This window comes from Ixodes scapularis, unplaced genomic scaffold (assembly GCF_016920785.2).
Source record: "Ixodes scapularis isolate PalLabHiFi unplaced genomic scaffold, ASM1692078v2 PGA_scaffold9__187_contigs__length_104089568, whole genome shotgun sequence".
NCBI lineage: Eukaryota > Metazoa > Arthropoda > Arachnida > Ixodida > Ixodidae > Ixodes > Ixodes scapularis.
This window is the reverse complement of record NW_024609884.1, coordinates 28447962-28475875: the sequence shown is the minus strand read 5'-3', so window position 1 is coordinate 28475875 and position 27914 is coordinate 28447962. Positions and strand designations below refer to the sequence as shown.

Here is a 27914-nt window from a genome sequence, read left to right as displayed (position 1 = left end):
CTGTGCTGTACTCAACACTGCTTGCCAAAGAGTGAAAGAAACAAAGCCCAGAGATTTCCCTTTATTTTCCAAAATACTAAAAAAAATACACTCCGACAATTGTTCTCATTCCGACTCACAAACACAAGTCGGTGATTACACTGACAAAAAATATTACTGAGATCACAAGACTCAATGCGAGATCACCAATACTTCAAGGACCCATCTTGGTTCCTGAATGAATACAGATTATGTTTACATACAAGATTTTATATACTCCTGCATGACAGCAATAAACCATAGTTATTGCACACTACTTAATGCCGCAAAGTGTTCATTCAACTCCAGCTTCCCACAAAAAAACGGCGATTGTGCAGGTGCCTACATTGGATCCTCACAAGAAATGTTACCGAGGATTCAAAGCCACCTCTAGGACACGAGCAAGTGAGAGATCCCAATACAGTTATGTGAAGCGATAAGTCAGAAATAACTTAATTTTTCGCAGAATACATTTGTGTTCTTTCGAGATCTAGCAATGGCTTCACAAGAAACAAAAAAATCCTTCCAAAATTAAAAATAAATGTGGAGCTAGTAGCCTGTACTGTTAACCCTAGCCCAGGCTCTATGCCACAATCTTTACATTCCCCTAGTCACCTTCAAGCCTTCAAAGGAGAAAAAAAAAGTCCTTACAAAACAGTTTGGTAAATTCACACACTCAACATCACAATCAAGCTTGCCAGTACTAAAATGCCCATAAATAGTGGACAGATCTCACATAAAGGCATTACCCTTGGAATAGCACAACATACACAAACTCTAGAAAATTTCTAGAGCCCGATAAATAGAAATGCCTCGCTAAAAAACCCGGAAGCAAATGGCAGTGAATATAACATTGTCCCGACGTCGACACACATAAAAAGTTAATCACACTAAGATCTAAGAGTCCTTTCTCCACCTATTAAAAAAAAAAGGGGGGGGGGGTTTGAGGATGGGGGCAATTTGTCCATTCCAGTCCTAGTTGGTGTAGAATGTTTAAATATTTTAAAAGATTTGCACTAAAACACACATGGAAACTCCAAAAACACATCTCATTAAGGTGAAAGGGCATTCAAACTGGCAGCCCTCAGTTAGACATCTATCTAGAAAGCAAGGGACAGCTCTTTTGGCTGCTTCAGCTGACAATGTCTTTATTTCAGGCGCCTGCATCCTTTTTTTTTATTTGTGTCCCCCAATGGACTGGGTAGAGACTAGGGACACAATGCCTGATGAGGTCTCTGCCCTTGTTTCAAGAAAGCGCTTCGTTTCCAGAGCTTTACCAACATGGAGTGATCACTTGGCTGTTCCAGACAGCACGTTCCCACACAGTACATACACAACAATGATGATAACATGATTGACAGGACAGTCAACACAAAAGCAGCACAAACGTGCACTCCACAATATATGCAATTGTGAGCACGAGGCCATTGATTATTCGCTTCCCGTCACCACTTACATTCACATTGACTTCAGGAAGAGGTGAAAATCTTCCAATTGATAAGCAGAAAAAAAAAAAATGGAGTGTTGGCTAGCTTGAAGTGTGCCGGCACCTGCTAGAAGACTTTCATACTGACCTGAAAAGGCACATCTGTAGAAGTTGACATTCATTTAGTGAAAAACGACAAAAAAAAGTTCAATTCGTATTTCGTCTTGTGGTTGACAACTCTGTGGTTGAGACTAGAAAAATGGATGCCAACTATTTCCCTTTCCGTCATACTCACTGAAGATCGCCAGTTGCCCAAGCTACGACAAAGATCCCCAAGTAAGTGCTAGAGGGTACAGATACTTGGCTAGAGCTAGTAAGTACAATCCGGCTACAACGGAGGGGGTGGAGTTAGCACGCCGAGGCCTGCAATGCTGCTGCTGGCTGCGCCCCGTGAGGTGGCCCCAGAAGCGCTGGATTCCCTCTTCAGACACAGGGCCTCTTCCTGGAACCAGAAAGCAAGTGCAACCACAACTTGGTACAATGAATTCCACTTCACGGTCAGATATCTGGGGGATGTAGAGGCTCAGCAAGAGGGTGTGCAGAGTGGAAGCTACTGAAGGCAGTTGCTGTCAACCCTTGTCCCCAAAACAGGCACTCAACTTCACTTTCCCAGGGCACCAGTCCACATATTGTTGTCTTCGAAGAGCCAACGTTTCCTCCCGGGTGTCGGCAGTGTGTCGTCGCTGCCCCTCGGTTTTGCTTTGTTGCATACGTTGCGACACTGCCACTATCCCCTCCTCTCGCATTGCATTATTGCAAGCGTGCGAGAAGACTCTTCCCTCTTATGTAAGAGGGCAGTAGATGTAACGGGTGGACGAACGGAGCCCTGCCATATCTCACAAAACCGGACCCATCCAGTTCGAACCACGACCATCCAAACAAAAGACAGCTGCATGCACCGGGGCAATAAAAAAAGCTCCTAAGGACTACAGCTTCCACGACACGTGCAGTATGTAAACGCTGCACAAGTGCTATCCTCAATTTCCTGAAAGCCTCGAGAACTGTACAACAGTTGCAAAGGTTGCTTCTGGAGCATCACAAACCTTGGTGTTCCATGAAGCCCACCCACGTACGGTGAAAATGCTAGGAAGGAAATGCAGCGACTACAGTGTGGCAGCTTTAGCCCATGGCTTCCAGAAAAACAAAAGAAAATGTTTCAGGCATCGTCAAGCAAAGTGCCCAAAATTCATTATTTGCACATGCCTAGCAAAGAAGTATTATGCACTCCGCTTAGCTGCTCTATGAACAGTAGCAGGTGGAATACAAGCAAGAGCAGTGTGATACAAACCCTAAAAAGTAGCCAGAAACACCTTTTTACGTTAAACACAGACCGAAGATACTATCGGTACTCCTAATGGTTAATTGAGACAACTGCAAAATTACCACCGTACAATTGTTCAATAAATAAGTAAATACCTGTAGCGACCAGGTCCCCTGTAGGTACAACACTTTAAATGGTGTCCGAACACTAACGACTGCAGTTTTTGGCACAGGCTAACCTTCGAAAAGATTGTATAAAATGTTCTGACATGAAAGCTCAAAATTGTTTGCTCCAAAATTGGGTCTCTCCCCAAAACCTGTTTTTCCCTGCTACAAGAGCTACTCCAAATCACCACTTGTCAGTTCCACCACTGAGAGAGCAATACCCTGATTGATTGAGATCCTATGTGATTGTTACCCTCACACACACATGGTTTGCCAGTAAGTCAGACAAAACTAGCCTAACGCTAGAAAATCTGCGCGATGATAGAGCACGTGCAGACGATTCTATGAGCACGATCTGCATCCCAGCGAGTGTTTCCCGTCGTTCCTCTCTAGCCCACTGTTAACCTACAACCATTCCACTTTGATGGTAGTATCCAGTGTATATTGTTGCTTTCAAAGTATGAGGGCTGTACCATGATGATTTCCACATTTGTTTGCTGCAGATACTGGCTGCTTAGAAGTTGGTAGATATGTCCATGTCCACCTACTCGCCATACCCACCCTGTAGTCTAATGCACTTGCACCATTCGTGTGACAAACCTTTCCATGCCCTGCCGGAACCACTTTTTGGAAGTGCACCGCACCCACGTCTGGACAGCTGCTTCCAGCTCATCATTGACCACGAAATGGCATCCCCACAAGGGTTATTACATGGCCCAGGAATGGAAGCGCTGCGCTAATTGCACCAATCTACTTTCGCTGCGCCATCATGCTACCAAGCGCAAATGTTGCGCCAAAAATTGCCAGAAAAGCTTTTTTTTTTTGTAATGCTATATTTATTGGAGTACTTTTCTTTACTGGCCACAGTAAAGAAGAGCGCCTTCAAAGCACTTGTTTAGGCACATTGGTCTGTGCCATCAGTGCCACAAACTCAGCCAAGAATGGCGGTCCGATCTCGGAAAATGAGGCATGCATACTACCATATTTTCCAGGCTATAGTCCGCGAACTATACATGTTTAAAGTTTAAATTTTAGGCTGTGCGGACTATCTACGCGTGCGGACTACATTATGACCATTATGACCAGACATGATGGATTTTGTGAATGAAAGAGTATGTTGATGATTAAGGTATAATACAAGCTTCTTTGTGAGCTAAGAAAAGAGACATTTGTCAAGGTGTGCCATGTATGAGAAGATTTTCGTGTCGACTATGCACGATGTGCGGACTATCTAAACAAAATCTTTTATTTTTGACCCCAAACCTGCCGCTGCGGACTATAGCCCAAAAGATACGGTAGGTGGTTTTTTCAGAATTTCTGAAACCTCAGTTCGCCGTTTACTTTTTTTTTTTTTTTTTTGAAGCGCAACTCTTAGGCGCCCACTTCCATGTTTTGCGCCGTCCGTATAACCGCCGCGCTGAATTTGGGAAATTGAATTGGTGTTGAGGTCACATGACATCAATTTTCCCGCTAAATCTAGTGGAGAAACTGAATTTGTTCATGGGTGCAGTGACACAAAGTAATGTGACGTCATTATCCCCGCTAAATATGGTAGGGAAACTGAATTGGCATCGAGGTCATGTGATGTCGATTTTCCCGCTGAATCTAGTGGAGAAACTAATTTGTTCATGGGCAGGGGCGGATGCAGGAATTTCCTGAAGGGGGGGTCAGGTGTTGGTCAGCATACCATTTGTTTAGGAACCTCCTCCCCCTTCCTTGTTTCACGCCCTAAATTTTACACATGCAGAAATCAACATCCGGACCCCCCTCTAAATCCAACCCTGTTCATGGGTGACGTGATACGAAGTAATGTGACATCATTTTCCCCGCTAAATATAGCGGGGAAACTAAATTTGTGTTGAGGTCACGTGACATCAATTTTCCAGCTAAATTTAGCGGGAAAACTGAATTTGTAATGAGTGACGCGACACAAAGCCATGCAACGCCATTTTCCCTGCTAAAATTAGCAGGGAAACTGAATTTGTGTCGAGGTCACGTGGCATCAATTTTCCAGCTAAATTTAGCGGGAAAACTGAATTTGTAATGAGTGACGCGACACAAAGCCATGCGACGTCATTTTCCCCGCTAAAATTAGCAGGGAAACTGAATTTGTGTTGAGGTTACGTGGCATCAATTTTTCCCTAAATTTAGCTGGGAAACCGTAGGAGGAAGGGAGGGTATGGAAGAGGAGGAGCGGAAGGTACGATGGAGAAGCATGGGAGGGTATGCAGGAGGAGGAGGGGAGAGGCACACCCTCCGCTCCTCCTCAAGTGCTGCGCTCTAATTTCGCATTACACATTTGTAAAGTGCGCAATTTTTCGGCACAGTGGCAATGAGCATGACCTCGTGCATTCGAAACTTTGCACGCAGTAAATCGCATACTATACTGTAAAGTCTCTTATGAACGCCCGTCCCCGAGAAATCACCCATCCCGTCTTTGGGGCTGAATATCTATAACATGGAAATACCAAAACACCGAGCCTCCCTCCCCCGATTCCCGACGGATATCGATCGCGCAATGTCCGGCGGGAATCGCATCAACCGCGCAAACCTGCGGTATTGGTATGTGTGACAAGCGTGTTCCCTCGTGCTTATTGCATTGTGACACGTGAATCTGCAGCATCCGCACTCTGGGGTATCCGTTCCCGTGACATACAAATTCCGAACTCGTTTTCGAGTCTTTTGTTTGTTTGTTTTTCCTGCGATTTGGGCGTGCGGTATTGGTTCCCGTGACACCTGAGCTTGTATTGGGTTTTTGCATGCATATCGCACTGTGAAGCACGAATACACTGCGTCCACATTCTGCTGCCGTGCCCGTGACGGGGGAATTCATAGCGAATTTCCACGTATTTATCGCATCGTGGAATGCGAATTCACTGTGTCGGCGATATCTTTAATGAAAGGACAGTGAATATGCAGGCAAGCTGGTGATAGTTAACCATGATGTTTAAAACCCGAGACTGTGGAGAGAGAAAAATATTAAACTTTGAAGTCGAAAAGTTCTTGTTTCACGTAACTTGGAGTTGTAGTTTCTTGTAACCTGACAAACCCACTGCCATGGCAGAATGTCAAGCCATGCAGTGGGACTCCACGATGTTAAGGTTACACAGGAAGAAACCGGGAGAACTTCTACCAACAAAGCATTGCTGTCGCAGGTTAACTATTGACAAAGTGCCTCACCACAAGCTGCAGGTTGACGTGGTGCACTTGAATCTCGTGGTTCCCTTTGACTGCCACAGGGATTCGGTCCTTGGTGGCTCGCTTGATGACCGTCGCAAATGGTGCCATCCACTCGATGCAACGTCCAAGTTCGACTGTCTTGTAGCCTGCAGTTTTGCTCAGGTTAAATGGCAGCCAAGAGAAGCTTTTGGCATGCACATGTGGTGGACCCTCCTAACCAAAGGCTTGGAATCTATGGAGGACAGTTGCGGCTGACACTGCAACCAACATTTTGTTTGTCATAAATACTGCCGACCTTTTCGAGGTGGTAGCAGGAGGGGTTAACAAACAAGTTAATAGGCAAGAATTGCTACATCTATACATACAAGCGTACTCTCCTCCTTGGTGTGCTTCAGCGTCTCTCTCTGTAAAGTTTCCTTTTGAATAAACCTTGTTGTCGAGCATACTATTATCAAACTACAGTGCTACAATTAGCAACAATATCTTGGCACTTTAGTGCACTGTGCACTACACTCACCTTCAAAAAAGAACAAAAAAATAAAAGCAAGCCTTGAGTATGCTATGCAAAGTAGTTACTACGGACTAGGTTATCAGTGAAAAACATTCAGCACAATTAATAACACTCAATAAGGAGTTAAATTTTTATTTTGCAATAGTTGTTGAGGTGAACTTTGATATAACAACCTCAGTTTAACAAAATTCGCAATGGAACATAATTTTTTCGTCTTCCTAGCTACCTTTCATTGAGGATCATGTTTCTCCATGTTTTAGTGATAATGAGTAGTCTGGTACCACAGTATCGATTTAACGGAGCCTTCACATATTGCATATACACATATTAGTAACCACTGCGAGAAGCCAAGGAAAGAACAATAGATTAATTTTATTGCTTACCCCTATATATCAAATGCATATATTGGCACATTACGATATCGCAGATACCTACAACACCGATTCGAAACAGCCTCTTCTGTGAACTAACAACTTCACCGTTAAAGGGGCCCTGCAATCATATTTAAGCGTCTACCTTTTTTGCGGTTTCCAAGTCTCTTGGGGTTTGCGCAAGCCAGCGGGCACCGAGAGAGTAACTAAATATCAGTGCGTCATATTTAATGGCTCAATACAAGCATACTCCAAGGAGGAGTACGCTTGTATGTATAGGTGTAGCGATTCTTGTCTATTAACTATATGACGCACTGATATATACTGGACGACGCAGAAACCTCCTCCAGCTACGGGGGCGACCCGCGGTGCCGAAAGTGCACAATATGTGAAGTCTTTGATCCTGGGCTTACTAATGGTGAGAGCTGCTAAAAGCTTCTTTTTACTCGAAATACAAACTATAAGTGGCACAAACCATTTCAGTTACTTATAAAAGTAGTTTTTGTTCAGTATTTTAGATCAGAAAAAAAAAACAAATGCTGTTTATGAAGTACGGAAGCAAGAAATGACCCGTCGCCGTACCCGCCACCAAGCGGTGGAAAAGGCGGCGCATACTAGAAAGGTGTACTGGGATCCAGCACCAACGAGCAGCAAGCGTAGAAAGGTCCCAGATGTATGCGGTGGCATTGCAATCGTATACAAGCTTGAGGATCCGACTGGTTCCGAGCGTTCCGAAGGCTTCGGAGAGCAGGTTTGGCTTGCGGTTTGGCCGTTTGGCGGTATGGCAGCGCAAAGTGGCTCCCCCTCTGACTGATCTTTACCCCACGTTTGCTGTCGTTTGTGGCCAATGAAGTGTCATGCTGAATTAGTGTTTACTTGTGCAGCAAATGCAATGCAAACCGCCCTGGCTATCCGCTTCATACAGCCTATCAAGAATGTGCTTTGGTGGCGCCCTCTCGAGCCGTTGACACGGAGTGCGGCAGCCGTGAGTGCTCGCTGAGCTCACTACCCCTGCTCTAGTTCACGGCCACTCAAGCAACCAAGGACGTCGTGAAGGAAGTTATTTTTTGCTGGTTTTTGTCATTTTAATTTGCCTATAACTTTTAAAATAAAGCGAAATTTGAGAAGAGAAAAGTTTCATTAAGTTACTACGTTCAGTGCGCTCAGGTTCGGTGCAAATTAAAAACCAGTAAAAAAGTCTTTGCAAGCAGACGGGGCAACTAGTGTGACCTAGCGTGTGCTCCTTGCTTTGAAGTGACTTCATGAGCGCTCGTTTCACAAAAGCAGAGTGCAAAGCCACGACCACATGCCTGGAGCCTTCTCTGCTTTGTAAGCTTAATGCTATATGGAGGTTCGTTTGATCCACCTTCATTGCTACAAGGTTAGGCAATATCTAAAATGATGGTCAGTATGCACTTCATCCCCGTAATTATTAGGGCCGCTTGTAGTGGAATTTTATATATTTAAAGGCCGACGAGCAACCATAAAGGACACCATTCTAATTTTCTCTTTTTTTTAAGAGAGAGGGACACCTTCTTTTCTGCAGGGAGTAGCTCAGAGGCCCGGTTTTGTCTGGCAAGGGGGATGAAGAGTGCGAGTGAATGGATAGGACACTGGGAAAAGGGATTCTGCTACAAAGAAAACGCAGCTAGTGGAGCAGCTGTGAGGTGGGGTGGGGGCGGGGGGAAGAAGCCTCATTGCCCACGTGATCACTCTCACCACACCTCATCCCCCTCTCCCACAACTGCTCGCTGCATAAGGTGTCTTAATTTAAAATGACGGCCAACTAGATACCAGAAATAAAGAAGAACCTAGCACCAAAATAATTTTAATTGTTCCAACTGACTTAGTGTGTATTGTGCGAGAAAGACTTGTTCCCGTGACAACAAGGCTGCATGACCTGAACACTTTCCTGTGTGAGGGGTGTGTAGATGGGGCAATATCTACAAGCTTTGTTCTAATACAGCTGGAAGAAATAACCAAGAAATAGGACAAGACACATTGCATTGGAAGTGCTTCACTTAACCTTCAGTATGACCTCATATTGGCGAGTTGCTCAGAACCTATTGACCTACTAAAGAGAGCAAAAAATTTAGGCACCTGAAATGTCGGAGGCCAGGGAGGGTGACAACATGTGGTGAATTGCTGTGGCAGCTATGAAGCTGTATGTGAATTGGAGGCACTCTACATCCAGCATGCATAGATCTGCCAGCTGTAAAAAGAAATACAAACAATGCAGCATGATCAAATATTTCAGCACTAATCAAAATCAACTGTCTCTAAATGGGTTAAGCCACAAAGAAATACTAAACAATCCAGTTTTAGGTTGGTGTTAACTGCATCATGATCAACAGTAACTTAATGGCACATCGTTCCCCTGAGAGATAAATTGTGGTTGACCAGAAGGGTCTCTACTGAGAAACTAGCACTAAGGATAAATTATTTTGTCAAGGAAAAAAAAACAGAATAAGGCGCAGTTTTCTTTTTTCTTCTTGACCACCATTTTCTCCCACAAACTGATTACTATGGTTATCTTGAAGGCATCTCTTTCAAAATCAACAAAAGGAGTATCCTTTGGGGGCAGATAACCTGTTGGATTCGTTGCAGGTGGAACAACAGACATGCTTTAATTAATTAATAAAACCACAAAAGCACCAAAATTTGAAAAGGGAAAGCCTGATGGCAATAGCCACTGGCAGCATTCAAAGACTCATTGGTGCAAAGTAGAGCTCTGCCTGGGTCCGGGTCAACTCTAAACTCAACTCTGTTCTCGTCCCGAGACGTGCTTGGTCTCCCACTGTCAGGCATCCATCAGTCCGGGCCCGTTAAGACTGTCTACAGGCCTGGGCCTCAAGAGGTAGGCCCGTGCGCAGTGCTCTAGTGTGAATATCCACAATTTGCTAGCAACAGTGATCTGATTGGTCCGAGCTATTTTGGAGCACCTCTTGCAGCAGCCAAAAGTCCACTTCGGAGTAGCAAAAAGAAGTTTTGGAGCATAAACACACACTTCAATTTCATTTGCACTAATGTCGAGACCGGTTATAACGAAATAGCAGCTACAGCAAAGTGATAATGATTTCCCCTTCCCTTTTGCACTTTTTCAACGCATTTAAGTCTGTTTTTAGCGAAGGAAATTGAGCTGCTCCCGCGGATATAGCAAAGATAAATTTTGTAACAATTTAAAAAAATAAAAATAAAATTCGGAAAGTTTACTATAGTCGGTGACAGGTCAACAAGGAAGTGCAAGCTCCTCCCACCTCTTTCCACTTCAGTAGAGCGAATACTGGAGAGAAGGTTGCCTCCACTCCAACGTTCACTCTGCTGAAGCGGAAAGAGGTGGGAGGAGCTTCCACTTCGTTCTTGACCTGTCACCAACTAAGTCTCAGACCACTGCACTTTGCTGCCTCGGCCGAGCAGCCACCCAGAACGGGCCGCAGACAATGCTGAGAAGGCCGCCGGCGGCAGCTTCCACATCATCGTCCGCTCCCCTCTTCTTATCTGAAAAGCGGCTTTTCCGTTTCGCACGCATTGAAGCCGTCGTGGCATGCCGATAGGGGCATTCTGAGCGCTATAGAGAGAACGCACCGACGAAGATGACAGAGAGAGAGCCTATATTTAAGAGAGGGAACAATTCCAACCATTGAGAGCATTTGCTATTTAATGGCAGACACCTCCAATGGCTGCATTAAATCTGGCTGCCTTAGTTGTCCCGTGGCCAGCGTGGCGAGAAAACTGGCTGGAGAGGCACACGTGTTTGCAGAAGGTGAACGCTTTTGAGTTTTGACTCCCTGCAGGCTGCAACTCGTTTTGCAAATGCTGCCCACGAACCACATGACCCCGATGGAGCAGTTGCCCCTCTCTTAAATCTTGGCTCTCTATACCGACGAAAGACAAGCTTAAGAGCGAACTCGGTGCCGTGTGCACTTCTTTGTTTGCTTCGTGTTCCATGTCAGCATCGCTGGTCGGTGTGGTCGCTCTTGCACGGATGTCTAACTTCGCTCAAGCATCGCCACTCTCCATCGTTGAGTCATCGCCACTCAACGATAGAGGGTTTCGGCACCGCCGGCACCTCAACAGGGAAGTCGAAGGCAATCTCTATGAAACAAAAGTGTGCCGTCCTCAACGAAGTGCGCATGAACGTAAAGAATGTCTTCCACCGCAAGCGTCCTCCGCGGCGGGCGTCGCAGCTGTCTACACGGTCCGTACGTAGCTCGCAAGGTCTTTTCTTGATTGGAGCTTCTTGCAGTTGGCGAGAAGCGGTTCCGATCTAGCAGAGAGCGCGTGCAAGGAAGTCTCGACTGCTTTCTGCAGGCACGATAAGCATGTTCCCCTAACAACCAGTGTTATCTTTTTTTTTTTTTTAGGGGGGGGGGGGGGGGGGGGTGTTTTTACGAGTTCAGATATAACGAAGAAGCAGATATAGCGAAGTGATTTTCCGAGTCCCGTTGACTTCGTTATAACTGGTCTCGACAGTGCTACAAATATTATGTCAAAAGTCGTGTTATCCGACCAATCTAAAAGACTGTCTACTTTGCCTTCCCACTTTTATCCAACCGCAGGGATCAATTGCACAGCGGATTTGATTCCCTCAAACGTGGAAATAGCTGTTATATTGCGTGTAGAAACACCAGACACGGCAACAAGGTGCTGATTGATGAAGGACAGCATGAACTGCTGTGAATTACTCATAAGTATTGAATCAAAGGTAAACCAAATAGTAGATTCCACTAGACTAATGATAGAATTATTTTTGGGCACCCAAATTGAGCTTTCATTCAAGCTCTACAGGTTGCAATAAAACTGCAATTCTTAATTCCGACAAAAAAACAAGGCTTCTGTCGTTATATTGACATTTTATACACAGAACTTCACGATAACAAAAATATTTAGGCATGTGAACAATAAATATGCCTTAGAAACTTAATTAAGGCATTAGGGTTATTCCCAAACTTCCAACCACTGCTTCAGCTAATCTACTTCAAATTTAATCTATTGTCTTTGTCATCGAACAGACGGAACCTATATAAAGGTGATAACTAAATAAGAGTTGACATAAAAATAAAGCTATAGAAGAATCCATATAAAACTTGTCGCAATGCCAATGTATCCTTGCTAAATCTGCAACCTGAAAAATATATTGTGAGAGTATTGCAGTCTATTATAGCTGCAGTTTTCTTCAGAAACTTTTACTACAAGGTATAGTTTTTTACATTAACACTTACAAGTTTTTTTGTTTTTTTTAAGATTATTATTGGATGCCTGCATATGTAATGTTCTCCCCTCAAGGGATGTTTTCCCTTTAGCACTAGGATGTGCGGCAGCAAAGCAAGATAAGCAAAATCGCATTGCTTACGCAGCGGAACGTGTGGCTCCACTGCAGTACACCAGTGCACGATGAGAAGCACACTGAACGAAACTAACTAACCCGCCAGAACAGACCACAAAACTTCCGAGTACTGTCAGTGTTTGATGTAGAGATAAAATCGAATAGTATGTTATACAAGGCGATAATGAAAAATTCTGAAAATTTGCGCAGGTTTACTGTAACGATCTGGCCGTGTAGGAGGGCCCATGCTACTGTCGAGACTGGTTATGACGAAATCAACAGGAATCGGAAATCGCTTTGCTATGGGAAATCGTGATCCTTCACTGTAGCCGCCATTTCATTATAATCGACTTCTTTATAACCAATCTTGACAGTATTACATTTTCAGTATTAATCGAGTGAAATTAAGATTTGGAGCAATGTTGGCACAAATTCCTCACACTTTGGCGATATGTAGCAGGATGGATAGGGTAAGCACTTTTGTGCTGCAATCACATCACTGTAGTAATGAATTGAATATTGGAGTATTCAATCCATTATTTCAATCAAATAATGTTTTGAATAGTTTTCTAATTATATCTGCTAGTTAGAACATTTTAGGGTGACAAGTTTCCTTCCACCGGCACTCGTCACATAGCCACCACACGTGCAGTGGCATCAGAACTGCTCAGATTGGGGGAGGGGGGGGGGGGGTTCTAACCAGATAGGTTTAGTGCTGACACTCCCATTATCTTGATGATGCACTGCCATCTTGGGTTGACTTGATTAGAAAGTTATAGCAATTTTAGAAAAGTTTCCATGAAAAAATGGGGCCCATTTCCCGGTAGTCGATGTTATTCATCTCCATGCATTCGTGCCTGGAGATGAGTGGCTTTCCACTGAAAATTTCCTGAAATCACTTAAAACTTTTGAATCAGATAATGGCAAGCTCTGAAACTTGGCATCTGGTCTGGACTGCTTGAGCTACACTTGGGCGGAGGCTGAGCATTCGGCGATGGTTCGTTCATATTTGCGGTGGAACAAACACTGAATTTGTCTCCCGGACACCCGGTACCCCTCTTTATGTGTGTGTGTGTAAAATGTTTAATGAGAAAAAAAGAAGTGGTCGCACTTGCGCATGACTTCTTCCCCTCTTTATAAAGTCTACCCGCTATTCAAAAACTATTTGACTTGATGTCGCCGCCATTCAATTCAGTATGAAAAATCGCTATTCGCAGACCCCTACGCACTGGTAAGAAGAATTATCTTGCTAGGTTTATGGAACAGACACTAAACAGTGACACTACTGACCTGTGCAACCTTGATGAAGGAACAGGTTGAGAATTCCGGAACGAGAAAGTTCTGTCCCTCTCGGTCCCGTGACTCCTTCCTGGCAATTATCTGGAGATAGGTGCTCAGCCAGCCGTTCACGGTCATCGGTGTCAGATCCCAGTTCAGGGCCTGACATACCAGACATACAGACACAGGTCAGTCTCTCAACTAGTCTCGTGATTCAAAAACGCTGTTCTTCTAGCAGTTTGATCTACTCTGCATATAACAGGTAGAAACTGAGGGAGAGGAGGAGACAAGAGTGCGCGGGGACGTCGGAACACCAAGCTATGGTTGGAAGGATTAGTGGTTACATGCAAAGCCTTTGTCACTCTTCGAACCCCGGCGTCCGGCATTTTAACTACCTAGCATTTATAGGCTAGCCTTAGGGATTTCGTGGCCACGGCATGTAGCCTCGACGACGCCATTCCAAAGCTGCTTTAGAGCATAGTATTTGTAAGTGTTCTGTGAAGTTGCACGACGCCATCACGTCACAGGACACCGTGACATGACGTGATAGTGCGACATCGGGATGTCACAAGGCGTGACATTGCATTACTTGGACACACGATGTATCTTCTTTTTGTATTCACAAAACCCTCGCCATATGCCCATCAGTGTCCTTGCTGTACCCACAAGAGGAGCCCAAAGGGGCTTGTATAAATGCTATGCATTTAGAATGCCTCTGGGATATGGCAGAAACTGATTTTTTCTTAATGGCCCGTCGAATGTCAGTGCTGGGTCTATTTATTCGATTTGTCCCCCATATTTTTGTTGCAATACTGTAAACCACTTAATTTTTGCAAGGATCTAATCCTGCTATATCGTGCGAATATATTGCCGTATGGTAATGAGCACACGGTATACCACTCCCAGTCGCGAGAACTTGTGCCCTTGAAATATTCCCGAGAGCCACACTATGCAAGATATTGAGCTTGCAAAAATAGTCATTTACAGTATGTACGTCTGCTATAATACAAGATCTGCACTGCAAAATCTGCTTCTAGCGCAAGCTTCATCATCTGGAGAGCATGCACAGTCAATGCACGACGGAAGATTACGAACACACTGTAGAGGCATAGCTTCTGTCTATGATTTTATGTCAGACTACAGTCAAAACTAGATGCATTGCTGTGGTTAATGAGAATATGAAAATAAATTGCTCAATATGGACCTGCCATTTAAGTTGCTTGCAAAAAACTGTTGCTCACAAATTCCGCATGTATGTGTAGTGTATGTTCCTTTTGTCTGTCCTTCTTTGTGTTCACTGTTTTTGCATCGCGGTCTTGAAGTGTATTGTGAGCACAAAGTTTGTGAAAAGCAAGGTTAGGGCACTAAATTCCAAGCTTTTTATTTTGTGTTTAGCATTCTATACATTGGAGAGCTATGGAAGTGCTCATCATCAAAAATGTGAAAATCGAGTTGCTTTACAAATGAACTTGTCCATGGCCCTTACGGTAACCCAGTGGGGAAAAGAAAACTTACGGTAAGAATGGCAAGTTCCTTCTCAAGGATCTCGCTCTCCTGGCAGGCACCGTCCGTGACATATGCAAACTCCGACAGTTTGGGTGGGTAGATCTCCTACGGGTAGAAGAACAAAAGCCGGCACACTTTAAAGGGTGCTGCTCTTGCCCCCCACACCAGGTCCAGTGATGTGATCTGTCAGAGTCATTTTGGAGCAGCAAAAATAACTTTTGGAGTGTAGACACTCACTTTAGTTTTATTCAAATCACTTTGAATATTATGTTCATATTCATATGCTGGCCTGTCCAACTAAAAGAGAAGTATACCTTGCCTTCCCACTTCTGTGCAACCTTTTGTTAGTATCAGTTGCATGGTTTGATTCCCCCAAATACAGAACCAGCTGTTTAGTTGTGTCTGGAAGCACCAAGCACGGCAACAAGATGCTGAGTGATGAAAGTGTAGAATCAAAGGTAAACCAAATCTAGTCCCCGACAGAGTGGAACAGCAGGGCGTGTCTTTCGAACGCCCGGCCTCCAGCATGCACTCCATGCGTTCTACTGTGCTTTGGCTTTGCATGCAGCCAAAGCACAGAACGTTATTGAGATGCCTTAGCGTTGCTGGAGGTGGGACAACTGAAGCTGCTCCCTGCCAAATTGCTGTTTCATTCAAGTCCTGAACAATTACCACAAAATTTGAATTCTTAATTCAGATGAGGAAAATTTGTCATCCCGCTATAAACGTAAAGGATGTTTTGTACAGAGAGCTGCACGAGAACAAAAATCGGCATGGCAATGATAAATACGCCTTCTTGAAACCAATCCAGCCGAACTGGTTAATAACAGTTAAGAGTTGAGCTTGTTGGTACATACCTGTAAATATATCAGCTTGAACGTTAGAATTATACATGAACACGAAGAAAGAAAGGACAGGAGAGAACAAACAGCTGACTACCAACGGAGTTTTAGTATAAACTTTTTCCTTGCACGTTTGCTTCTTCATTGAGTCCAAAGTAGAGCATGATAAACCTATTACATACATAAACCTATTGCACTAATAAACATCACTACCAATATTTACACTTTATACAAATTATACAGAGCAATTACACAGAATTCCCCAAAAATTATTGTTTTTGAACTGACCCACCACAAGCTCATGTTGTTGTTCGGGACGTGACATTTCCTAGGTATTGTCTTTCCTTTTCGTGAACGATGATTGATGAGGTGCCGAGATGCTCGCTATCGAGGAACATGCAGAAGACTGCATCAGCACCTCATCAATCACCGTTCACAAAAAAGAAAGACAATAGCTATAAAATGTCACACCCCGAACAACAAGAGCATGAGCTTGTGGCGGGTTAGTTCAAAAACAATATTTTTTAGGGAATTCTGTCTAATTTTTCTGTATAATTAGTATAAGCGTAAATATCAGTTGAAGTATTTGTATTACATCTGTTACCACTTCACCCCATGCAGCCGTGCAATAGGGTGAATATAAGATGGGATGAAAACAAGTTTCCAGGTGACTACCTCCGGGTTGAGATTTAAAGATATCGACATTTATCGAAGCAACACTTGTTTGCAAGTTTTGTCGCGAGACAGAGGTGTATTCCCCATGGCAAATGCCAACGCCGAATCCAGCTGAAGAAAGAATGCTTGACACAAGCACATTCTTTTGAATTAAGCACACACCCACAGCCAGATGTTAATTATTTTTATTTTTGAAAAGTAGGAAAAGCTGCAAAATTAAAGGAGCTGTGCAACAATTTCAGTGCTTTGCTTAAATAATTTGGGAGTTGGTGTCTCGACCTTTCTGAATTAAAGAACAAAAAAACGCTTTTGCCTGCATGTCCTAGTTTTTATTTTAAAAATGGACAAAGATTGAGGTTTTCGGCACCTCTCAACTCCTTCACCATCTTCCGAGTCACGTGCGCTGTGACGTCAATGGGGGACGCGCGGGGTTCTGGTGAAACTCTCTCTATAGAGCCATCAGTGAGCAGCGAGAACTCACTCGCTCGCAACCACATGACCACGTGCTTGCACAGAGCGATAAACATGGCGAAAGGAGGAAAGTCTCATCCGGGTTCGGCCATCACCGTCAGGCTCTGTACCCCTCCCCCTCCGGCTTCTGGCGGCTGTTCGCGGTAGCAGATAGAGCTGACGGTTTTATGGACCTACAATAGATGGCGCCACTAAACCTCTGTATAATAAAAGTTTTGTCGATGATACCAGGTTTTGTAGCATTTATATTTATGTTGGAAAGACAAGATTTATAGACAAATTACCTTTTATCAAGCAGGTATTTGCACAACTTGCTATCTTTCTACAAGACCCCCATCGACGTCATGTTGCGTGGTTCTGATGGCTGCCACTCGCGGCTGCAGGTCGGGAAATATTCCAATTTTTGACTCATGATTACGCGGCGGAATCGCAACATTTCGAAGGAAGGATATCTGTTTTCTGTCCTTTGTGAGAAGATGCAAATTCTTTCAACGTTAAAATCGTTGCACAGCTCTTTTAAACTAAGAATTTTGGATAATTGTGAATTTAACAAAAATAAACTGCGATAACCTCTGAAATTTCAGGCCAAATATAAACTCCAAAAAAACACCCACCGAATTTGATAAAAAGTAAACACCAAAAGCACGGAACCTTGCCTATAGCCGAGATGTGTTTGTTGAAGTTTCCTTAGATTCCAGATCACTTAAAAAATCTAATAAAAACTGCAGTCGATTGCATGACACTTGTTGGAAAAACGCACAATGCCAAATGCAAGCAAGATGATCATTTTTATCACCACGGTGGCAAGTTTTATGGGAGATTCCGAAATAGCGCAGTAGACATTTTGTTGGGAGACGTCAAAAGTATTTGAAAAATATTATCACGCCTTCAGGATGTCACTTCCTGAAATCTTCAGGACGTCAAAATAATAGTACACTCATTTTGATGTTGGACGTTGAAAGTCACTGCCTCTTCAAAACGCCGTAAAACGCTGCGCATGCATTTTATCATTGTAATATGGGTGGATTTAGTAGTTTTCAATGATTTGCATCAAGTTTCTAATTAAAACCATACCTTTAAAATTTTTAAAAGTTTATTTACTGAAATGTCATTACATGACCTATGATCTAAACAGCATGATGACTGATGTGGGAACAGAACAGCTTGAAATGATACGGTGCCGGATACGAACCCCTAATAAAGGAGATATGGCTATTGGGGTCTTCTACCGTCCGCCTGGAACCGGTGTCGCGACCCTACAGGCTTTGAACGATGTTGTTTCTGTCTTACCTGATGAGCAGATATTCCTTGCTAGAGATTTTAATCTCCCAGAGCTAAAATGGCATGGTAATGACACCACTGTGCCAAGTGGGGCTGTTTATGCTGAATTTGATGATATTTGGACAACTTATGGTTTCAAGCAATTTGTTCAGGTCCCAACTAGAGGCGAAAATATACTGGATCTACTGTTGTGTAATAGTGAAATAGTTCATGATGTAGCCGTCCTACCAGGAATTAGCGACCACAAGATAGTCACTGCCAGCTTGACGTTCCCTCAGCTTTTCCGTGCCCAGGATAATGACAGAAAGGTCTTTATGTACGATAAAGGTAATTTTGAAGCTATAGAGAAAGGACTGACTGAATCTTTGGAAGATTTCGAGCTTTTCGCTCTAGAAAACAGTGTAGACGCTACGTGGGAATTTTTCGAAAATTGTTTGTTGGAATTAATAGGGAAATATGTTCCCGTTAAAATAATATGTGCAAAAGCAATGAATGATAAGCCCTGGATGACAGCTGCCGTAAAAGAGGTGATAAAAAAGCGCAGACGTGGGTATAAAAATTATAAATTACACCCATGCATATCGGCAGCCGCAGAGCTACAGAAACTGAATGTATCCTATAAGGAAGCTATTACCACTGCAAAAAGCAAGTATTTTGATAAACTTTCCGATGGCATGCGACTTAGTTAGTAGCAAAGAATTTTGGAAATACCTCAGAAAGACGCGTAAGGAGAACATGGGAATTCCAAATATATTATACCTTGGGGAAGTAATTGAAGAAAGTTACAAAAAATCGAGCTGTTTTAATACATACTTCCAGTCTATTTTTGCCACCAGCGTCAGAACTCATTCTTACCCCCCTCTCAATGAACAAATGGTGAATCAAATGCCTCCGGTGGTCATCAGTGTAGAAGGGATAAAGAAGTGCTTAGATGAGCTTGATATTAAAAAGGCTGTAGGTCCCGATGGTTTGTCACCGAGTTTTAAAATTATGCTCATTTGTTGTGTCTCGCTACTTAGGGATTATTTTTTGTAAATCGCTAGAACAAAGTGTACTCCAAGGTCAATGGAAGATGACATGTGTTACGCCAATCCATAAGCACGGATCAAAACACAAGGTAGAGAATTATCGCCCCATATCACTGAGCTGCATATGTTGCAAGATTTTAGAGCATATTGTTTAAAAGTAATGTTGCGAGGCATTTCAATACAAATAGATATTTCTCTTCTACTGAACATGGTTTTAGAAAGGACCTCTCATGCGCCACACAGCTCAAAAACTTTATCATGACTTGCTTTCAACTGCTGAGGGGGGAGGAGAAACGCACGCCATCTTTCTTGATTTACGCAAGGCTTTCGATAAAGTGTCTCACCCTTTGCTGCGACACAAACTGAGCTCCCTTAGCCTTGATGAAAACATATACCGTTGGATTGAAAATTACCTTTCTGGCAGAAAGCAGTGTGTCGTCATAAACGGTGCAAGCTCAGATCTTGTTGATGTGACTTCTGGCGTGCCACAGGGTTCAATGCTGGGACCCCTTTTATTTCTTGTATTTATTAATCATTAATAAATACATTGTGAATATATTTATTAATAAATGTATTCACATAAATGTATAACATATGTAATAAATGTATTCACATAAATGTATAACATATGTAATAAATGTATTCACATATGTGAATATATTTATTAATAAATTTATTTATACATAAACGTATAAATACATTTATTAATAAATGGTCGGTGGTATGTCATTAATAATGACATATCACCGACCATTAACTCTCCCATAAGGCTGTTTGCGGACGATTGTGTTTTGTACAGCAGCGAAGACAATGTTGGTGATTCAGCTTTTTTGCAGTCCGACCTAGATAAAATATTGGAGTGGTGCAGGATTTGGGACTTGGGCTTAAATGTGGAAAAGTGTGTGCAAGTCACTTTTGGGAGGGAACGTAACCCTGTCCAGTCATGCTATTTTATTGATGATCATAGATGTTAAATATTTGGGGATTACTTTGTCAAGCACCCTTTCTTTTAATGTTCATGTCACTGAAACTGCTAAGAAAGCCAACCGCACTTTAAATTTCCTTATTCTAAATTTATGCGGTGCTCCACAGAAACTAAAAGAGACTGCCTATTGCTGTTTGGTAAGACCTACACTGGAATATGCATGTGTTTTGTAGGATCCGCATCAGAAGTACCTTGCAGATAAGTTAGAAAAACTTCAAAACCGTGCGGCCAGATTTGTAACAGGAAATTATAGTAGGAACAATAGCATAACAGAAACTAAAAATGTACTTCGTTGGTAAACCTTATTGTCAAGGTGCAAAGATTTTCGATTGAGGTTCTTGCTTGCAATTTTTAATGATATGACTGGTATTGATAAAAGCAACTACATAAAATTACCTAACTACATTTCAAATTGTGTGGATCATACCAGAAAAATAAGGGAAATTTCTTGTAGAACAGATTATAAGAAGTTTTCATTTTTTCCACGCACAATCGCTCAGTGGAACCTGTTACCACAGTCTTTTTTTATTTGTGATGACATGGGACCATTTATCTCAGGAAATGGTCTTGATTTTTAATGTTGTTTATGTTCAATGTTTATGTATTTTCTTTATTGACAGCCCAGGTTGTATATATTTAAGTGTTCTGTTTTTATTTTATTGAGCATATTAATCCATGGGCTGTACCTGCTATAATGCCAAAGTTTTTGGCGCTGCAGGTTTTTTTCTGTAAATAAAAATGCTAGTAATTTTCCTTAATGGGCCTTTTGGCAGGAACCACTACAGCATTGATCTTTCCGTGAAATGCACATTTTTCGCAAGAATGATTTGGCTCGCATTTCGTAAAACACCGTGTGTGCAAACCTGGGCAGCATGCCAATGTGACATCATGTGCCACGTGATTTTAAGGTGTGAAGTGTGGTGTCACATCATGTGACATGATGTGGCCACAGTGTCAAGTGAAGGTGTCATGCAATAGAGAATGTTACATATGTGACATCACATGTCCTCATGGTGTTTATCAAGTGACACCATGTCACATAATGTAACAAATGTCAAGTCAAGGTGTCATGCAATAGAGAATGTTACATATGTGACATCACATGTCCTCATGGTGTTTATCAAGTGACACCAAGTCACATAATGTAACAAATGTCAAGTCAAGGTGTCACATGAACCAATGATGTCACATAACATGAAAAGCGATCCCATGGCATGTCGCATAATGCGACAACACAATGTCAAGTCATGGTGTCACATGAACCCATGCATGATGTCACATAACATGACAAGCGACCCCATGACATGGTGTTGAGTTATGCTGTCGTGATGTCACATGGCCTGGTGTCACGTAACTTGTTATGCAACACGACGCCACATTACACCACGACTCGACACCCAACGAGATCTAATAATGTTGCCAACGTTATGTGATACCATAACCTCATACCGCAATGCCACATAGCCCCAAGGTGGCGTTCACTAAATTTAGAACAATGTTGGCCATCTAAATTTGGCTAAATGTTGACCCGCCAGATTCAGCGGAATGCTAGCCTGCTACACCTAGCCAACACTGGTACGGTACGCCCATAGCAACACAAATTTTACTTGGCTTGCATTAAAATGCTATTCAAAATTGGTCTTACAACACTTAGTGTAATATAGGTGGAGCGCCCACCCCACCCTCACTGAAAACTGGGTTAACCTAGACATGGGCGCTTGTCTGGTAAAATCGGGCACTCACCGTAGAATACCGCGCATCTGCCCATTCCACATTAAGCGCCCATTACCAAAATTTGTAAAATCTGAGAAAATATGCACAGTACATTTATATGTAAAAATGATGACCAGACAAGTGCCCAACCCCCATTTTTTTGTGATTATCTCCAAAGTTTGAGTGGGCGCTTGCCCGGTATTTTACGGTAATATATAATTAACAGAATTCCCATGTTCGGGAAATGTTACAGTGGAGCTTGAACGAAGTGGGCACTTCCGCTGTATTTGAAGGCAAAAATAAAAAGCCAAAAATGAAGCACTTGACGTCACATGAAGTATTCTTGACCTAAATACTGTAATGACACCTCGTTATTGAGATGAGAACTACAAAACACGGAGGGCGCCAGCAGACTGTACTACCTGGTAGAAACATTTTCTGCTGTGGCATTGTGATCCCAAGTGGACATCGAAGTGCAACTATGATGCTGGCAGTGAGTACAGTATAATCCTTTAAGGGCGCGCCCTCCCCCGAGAGATTGCCCATCCCATTTTTTGGGGGCTAAATATCCATAACATAATTCCGAAACATCGCACACACCCCAATTTCCGTCGGATATTGTGTGATGTCCGACGGGAAGCACATCAACTGCATGATCTGCGGTACCAATACGTGTGACAAGCGAGTTCGCAGCGGGTTCCCGAGTCTTTGTCCGCGATCTGTGCACGCAATATCGGTTCCCGTGACATACGAGTTTGTAGCGAGTTCCCACATATTTTGTCCGTATTTAAGTTTGATATCAGTTCCTGCGACATGCACATTCAGCTAGTTTCCGCATGTTTATCGCACTCTGAAGTACAAATCTGCTGCATCCAGTCTGCGTTATCCTTTCCCGTGAGACAGGAGTTTGTAGCAAATTCCCGAGCGTTTATCGCAATGTGAAACACTAATTTGTCGTGTCCGCGATATCAGTTCCCGTATCACAAGTTTGTAGCGGCCCGTTGTGTTTATAATTTTTTTTTTTTCTTAAGTTTTGCTGGGTTTTTTTTTGGTTTTTTTGCATAGCCCTTTTACGTTTTTCACCATTTATCTCTTCATTTTGGGTGGGCACCTTTACGGGATTTTACGGTAACTTAGAGAAAAAGCTTACCTCCATTTTGGCTGCCAAGAAGAGCGCTGTGATGCCCACCAGCTGAAGCTGGTTCTTAGGTAGGTTCTCAGACTTTGCGAGGTAGCGGTCAATGAAATCTTGGGCAAGGTAGTAGGTGTCCCGTTGTAGCCTGTAGACCTCGCACACCTGGCGGAACGACAGCGCAACGTCACGGGGGCAGCCCCAAAGGCCAAATGAGACGAGCCAGTTTACCAAACTTGCAAGCTGGCTCCTTGAGCGTCTGTTTGGCTTACCATGCTTTTGCCAACGGCTATCGGCCTATAATGCAGCAGTCCGTCCCACCATTACAACAGAGCAGGCGTAGGACAATCATGATTGCGGAATTAGTTAAAAAAAGTAAAACAAATGATTATTAACAGGCAGGATATGAGAAGAATTTGACATAAAAATATATTGAACTAGAAAACTTTCGTCATTCTACACACCGCTTCACCTTACAATGAACCGCAGAGGATGCTACAAACTATCCCAGCCAATCCAATGCTGTGAACCTGTCGTGGGACTATGCGTACCATGTGTTGCTGCACCTCTCCCTAAGGTCATGTGACACTTGCACAGCATAGGATTGGTTTAGACAACTCAAAGCATCCACTGCAGTTCATCGTAAGGTGAAACAGTATAGCCTTGTAGGTTGATGAAATTTGGGAACACCTGCTCAGGAGGTATATAGAATTTAAATTATCTGCCGCAGAAATTTCCATTAAAACCGGATATCTCATGAATGTTTACGGCTTTACAGTAATGATCGATAGCAGGCACCCCCAAGAATTGTAAATAAAAAACAATTTAGGACAACTTATATACAACCATGTTCGACAATTTGATACTGCAAGCAGTTAGCATGACCAGAGATGGCATAAATGGCATTACTGCAATGGACGCACAATGCAGTTTTCTTTTACCGGAATAGAATTACTTGACTAGACAGGTAGTGTAGGAATTAGAAGGAGTAACCTACGATGGTAAATTCAGTATACTGGAACCATGTTTAGGTCCCCAAAACAAGGTTTTGGAGTGCTCCTACAGAAAGAAAGCCCTTGTGATGTTGACATATGCCTTCCGTTGTTCATGTAATGAAACAAGGCTTGAATTGTTGCATGACCTCCAAATAAATTATTTATAGGAAGTAATGGTAAAGCCATTTAAATGGTCTAAGCAAATGTAAAATTACTTTTTGTTTGCGGTAATAAACGAAACCACGTCGGCCACATCTGGTGACACCCACCAATCCTGCAGCTAAGCCAACCTACCGCATGGTCATTTCATATGGTCGGTGGTCATATGATCAATGGACCACAGCAAATGCTATGAGCCCATCAGGTGCCAAAAGCATGTCGCCTGATCTCGAGTGAGGTGGAGTATAGCAGGATCTGACAACCCCCTTTCCGACTGCTTGATCCCTTCATACAGCTCTGGAGTAACATTTCTACAACCCACCCTCCAAGGAAACTTTTTGGCAGGTGCAACTGGCTGACCACCTAATTATTGGCTGCTTTTTGCATTTCAAATTATCAAGCATTAAAGCTAGCATGAAAAGAGGGCATCATACACTCACCCTTTGTTCTCTCTAAATTTAGCAACTCCTTAGGGTTCATATTTTTTTTGTCTTTTACTCAACCAAGCACCAAACCTCGATATTGGCAAAGATGGGCTAACACTGGCGGGGTCAGTAGTCTAAGCAGCCTGTTCAAAAGGACGGCTCCACGGCCTGGCTCAAACATACTTCAATGAGCCAATCCAAGAGGATGGTCCGCATGCGTGGCTGTAGAGCAGGATGCCTTTCCAGAGCGGCGGCGCTGTGAGTGTAGATCACATCCTTGTGGTTCATGAGGCCCCAGACATTTTCTTGGTCCGCCCAGAAGAACTGCGGCAGCGGAGAATTCCGGCAAGACCGTGACTCTGGGGTGGGTAGGCAGTGAATGCCCCTAAAATGGCTGTAGCTCTTTGGAGTCTTGTTGCAGCTGTCCCCAAAGGCAGCCTTGAAGCTACGTTGAGGGCTCTCGAATATGTTGTCAAGGAGAGACAATGACCGTTCTTCAGAGCTCTCGTTCAGAGCTGTGTCCGGCACTGGGGAATCCTGCATGTTTAAGCCCATTTACAGTGTCAGCATAGTGCAGGCAAATTACCGCCTTGAGGCTTCAGCCTCACGTCTTAAAGAAAGCTAACAGCAATAGCAATTGAGGTATGAAAATATATTCCTTCACGTATCCCATGGAGGCAATGATATGCTAACCTGCAATTCAACGGACGCAGGGCATATCGCAACCAATGCAACGGTAAATCTGAATCCTTGCAGAAGCCGCGCAATGGGAGAGATGCATTTTTGCAAGGTGCGGCATTACTTACCAGGTGCAGAGGACTATTCAAGGAGCACCAAATGTTGCTTGGTTCGGACACTACCTGCTTAACGTAAAAATTCACAAAAATTCTCACGCATTAATTACGTCAGTTTATATGAACTACACGACCCAACCTTAGAGGAAAACTTATTATTTCACACAAATCTCCGGAAGAAGCGACGGAGTAACCGAAGCTTGACGTCGGCATTATGCATGTAACTGATGAGTGCTACAACGCTTAAGAAGTGCTAAATGCAGCGCAAACGTAACGAAATCACAAACACTACTGGGAATAAACTAGGGACTTCGCACCACAATTAAAATTACGTAGAGCCCGCGAGGCTACGACATGGACACAAAGGCACGTACGAAGGGCGGGTTCGGGATTTTATTTCAGGCCTGCGCGCTAACAAAGCTGCCGAACAAAAGATCAAGATCGTTGAAACATCTCATACAGAAATTTTTCACACCATATCCACTCGCCTAAATCATATCTGAGAAATTAAAAAAAAATCTAAAAAGGGACAAGGCCCCGCGGTGCTCTATTGTACGGCGCAACTGAGTAGGCCAAACGGGCGATGAAATTAAAAATGCAAACTCTTTTTCCGCGCCTACCCACCAAACACGATGGCTTCGCGGTCCATTCGAGAAAGTTTGTTAATGGTTAGAGCACCGCAGGATCGAGTTTGAGCCCGCAAAAGCAGAGGTCGGTTAGCGCCAAAAGTACCGCCCCGCGATTTTCCCCACGGAAGTAAGCCTTTCTCGGCACCCGGTAAAAGGCTGCAAGAGGGTCAAACCTCGCTCAATGTCGCTGCCCGACGTTTTCTACGAAGTATGGTGGGTTCCATGACGGCACGGGATCGCTTGGGTCTCGTCAATCGGGTGCTGGAAAAGGACAGAAGGCACTAAGGCGAGATCGGTCACTGCCGCCAAGCCCACTGATCGCCCGCCAACTCGGCGCGAAGAATTTCTCGCCCAGGTAAAAACGAGCAAGAATTTCGCATAAAACGATAATAAATACTTACCTTCTCTTCGACATACTGGTATTCGAGCTCTCCGGGACAGTATTCCGTACAAAATACCTGCACAGAGCGGGAAAAAAATTGTCCCACCGTCGAGTTTTTGGCGCGGTAAATTACGCGCGATCAGCCGTCCGGATCGCCCGCCGAAATTGCGTCAAAGTTCTGGGATAACTTTCAAAGACCCGTCACTGCCTTTGTAAATGTTACACGAGTCTCGCGGATAAACGGGGTGACATAGACATAGTATGTGGACCCTGCATCTTTCAAGAGAATGGCCGCATCACCGTCGATTGCCCGCGAATCGGCCGGTATTTTTCACGCTCAAATGAATTCTGTGACCTCTCAAATGCGAGACAGCTCGTCGCGAATCGAGCAAGAGGCCAAAAGGATTCAACTCACGGCTCCGCTGTGCAGAGAACGTCCCACGGAGGCTTTCAATGCGGCACACGGACACCGGGCATCTTCAGGTAAATGATCTCGAACACTGCCGGGTTCCCCCACACAGCTTCGGAGGCCGGACGAAGAATCCCGCTCGCTGAAAGCGCGGGGCCGCGCAAGTGCAACAGCTGAGTGGAAAGGAGGTGCCACCATCGCCGCTGAGAGAAGGCGCTTTTTCTCCTCTGTTGCCAGACTTGGCTGCACGCGCTCTCACAGCGCTCTCTCCCCCGTCGCGGCTGGTGTCGTCTGCTCAAAAAGGAAGAGACGCGGAGACGGAAAAACTGGTCGTTTTCTTGCTTACCTCAACCGATTGCGTTTACACGCCTGTGACTGGTTTGGAACGAGTTTTTAGAGCTTAGCACACTAGTGCGAATTGTCACCAGTCGATTGGAGGGGGAAAAGAGAGAGCGCGAGCGATTCTCTTCACCGCCCTCAGTAACGACTTTCGTGTCGTAACACCTGAGACTGTGCTGCAGAAAAAGAACACTTCTAGCCTAATGCGAGAGAACGCGCAGACTAGAAGTATTTGTTTTCTACACCACAGTTTCAGGTGTTAAACGACATTATTAGATACCACCAGCTTGCCTGCGCATTCGCAGTCTTTTCACGAATTTCGTGCTGACTTATTCAAACCAGGTTTAGACCAGGGTGTTGAACCGTAACCGAACCGAAAACCGGAACAGAACCGATATTTTTAGCCGAACCCGAACTGAACCGAACCGAAATCTTTGCCGCCATCTTGGAACTGAACTGGAACCGAACCGAAAAAAAATATAACGGTAACCGGTTCAAAACGGTTCAAGCTAATATTTCTTTTTTTTTTTTGTTAGTATCACAAAATGAACATA

The 27914-nt window shown here is 43.7% G+C and overlaps 1 protein-coding gene across 1 annotated transcript; it reads right to left on the bottom strand.

Annotated features, from left to right (window-relative positions):
• Positions 1-45: 45 nt before the first annotated feature.
• On the bottom strand, positions 46-27260 carry LOC8028152 (G1/S-specific cyclin-E1). Its single transcript, XM_029980103.4, has 10 exons — positions 27028-27260; positions 26632-26688; positions 26404-26491; positions 24991-25344; positions 23247-23393; positions 15111-15206; positions 13608-13757; positions 9092-9203; positions 6110-6255; positions 46-1946 (listed from the first exon to the last, which is right to left on the bottom strand). Exons 2-10 carry the CDS (start codon positions 26643-26645, stop codon positions 1833-1835), a joined length of 1221 nt encoding a protein of 406 aa, XP_029835963.3. The 5' UTR covers positions 26646-26688; positions 27028-27260; the 3' UTR covers positions 46-1832.
• Between the last annotated feature and the right edge of the window lie 654 nt (positions 27261-27914).

What these genes read in the sequence shown, in the direction of transcription:
- LOC8028152 (XM_029980103.4), bottom strand. An exon ending in GGGCAGCGACATTGAGCGAG is followed by an intron (nt 25,345 to 26,403) that starts GTTTGACCCTCT and finishes TTAAACATGCAG; the next exon opens with GATTCCCCAGTGCCGGACAC. An exon ending in AGGAACTTGCCATTCTTACC is followed by an intron (nt 13,758 to 15,110) that starts GTAAGTTTTCTT and finishes CTGGTATGTCAG; the next exon opens with GCCCTGAACTGGGATCTGAC.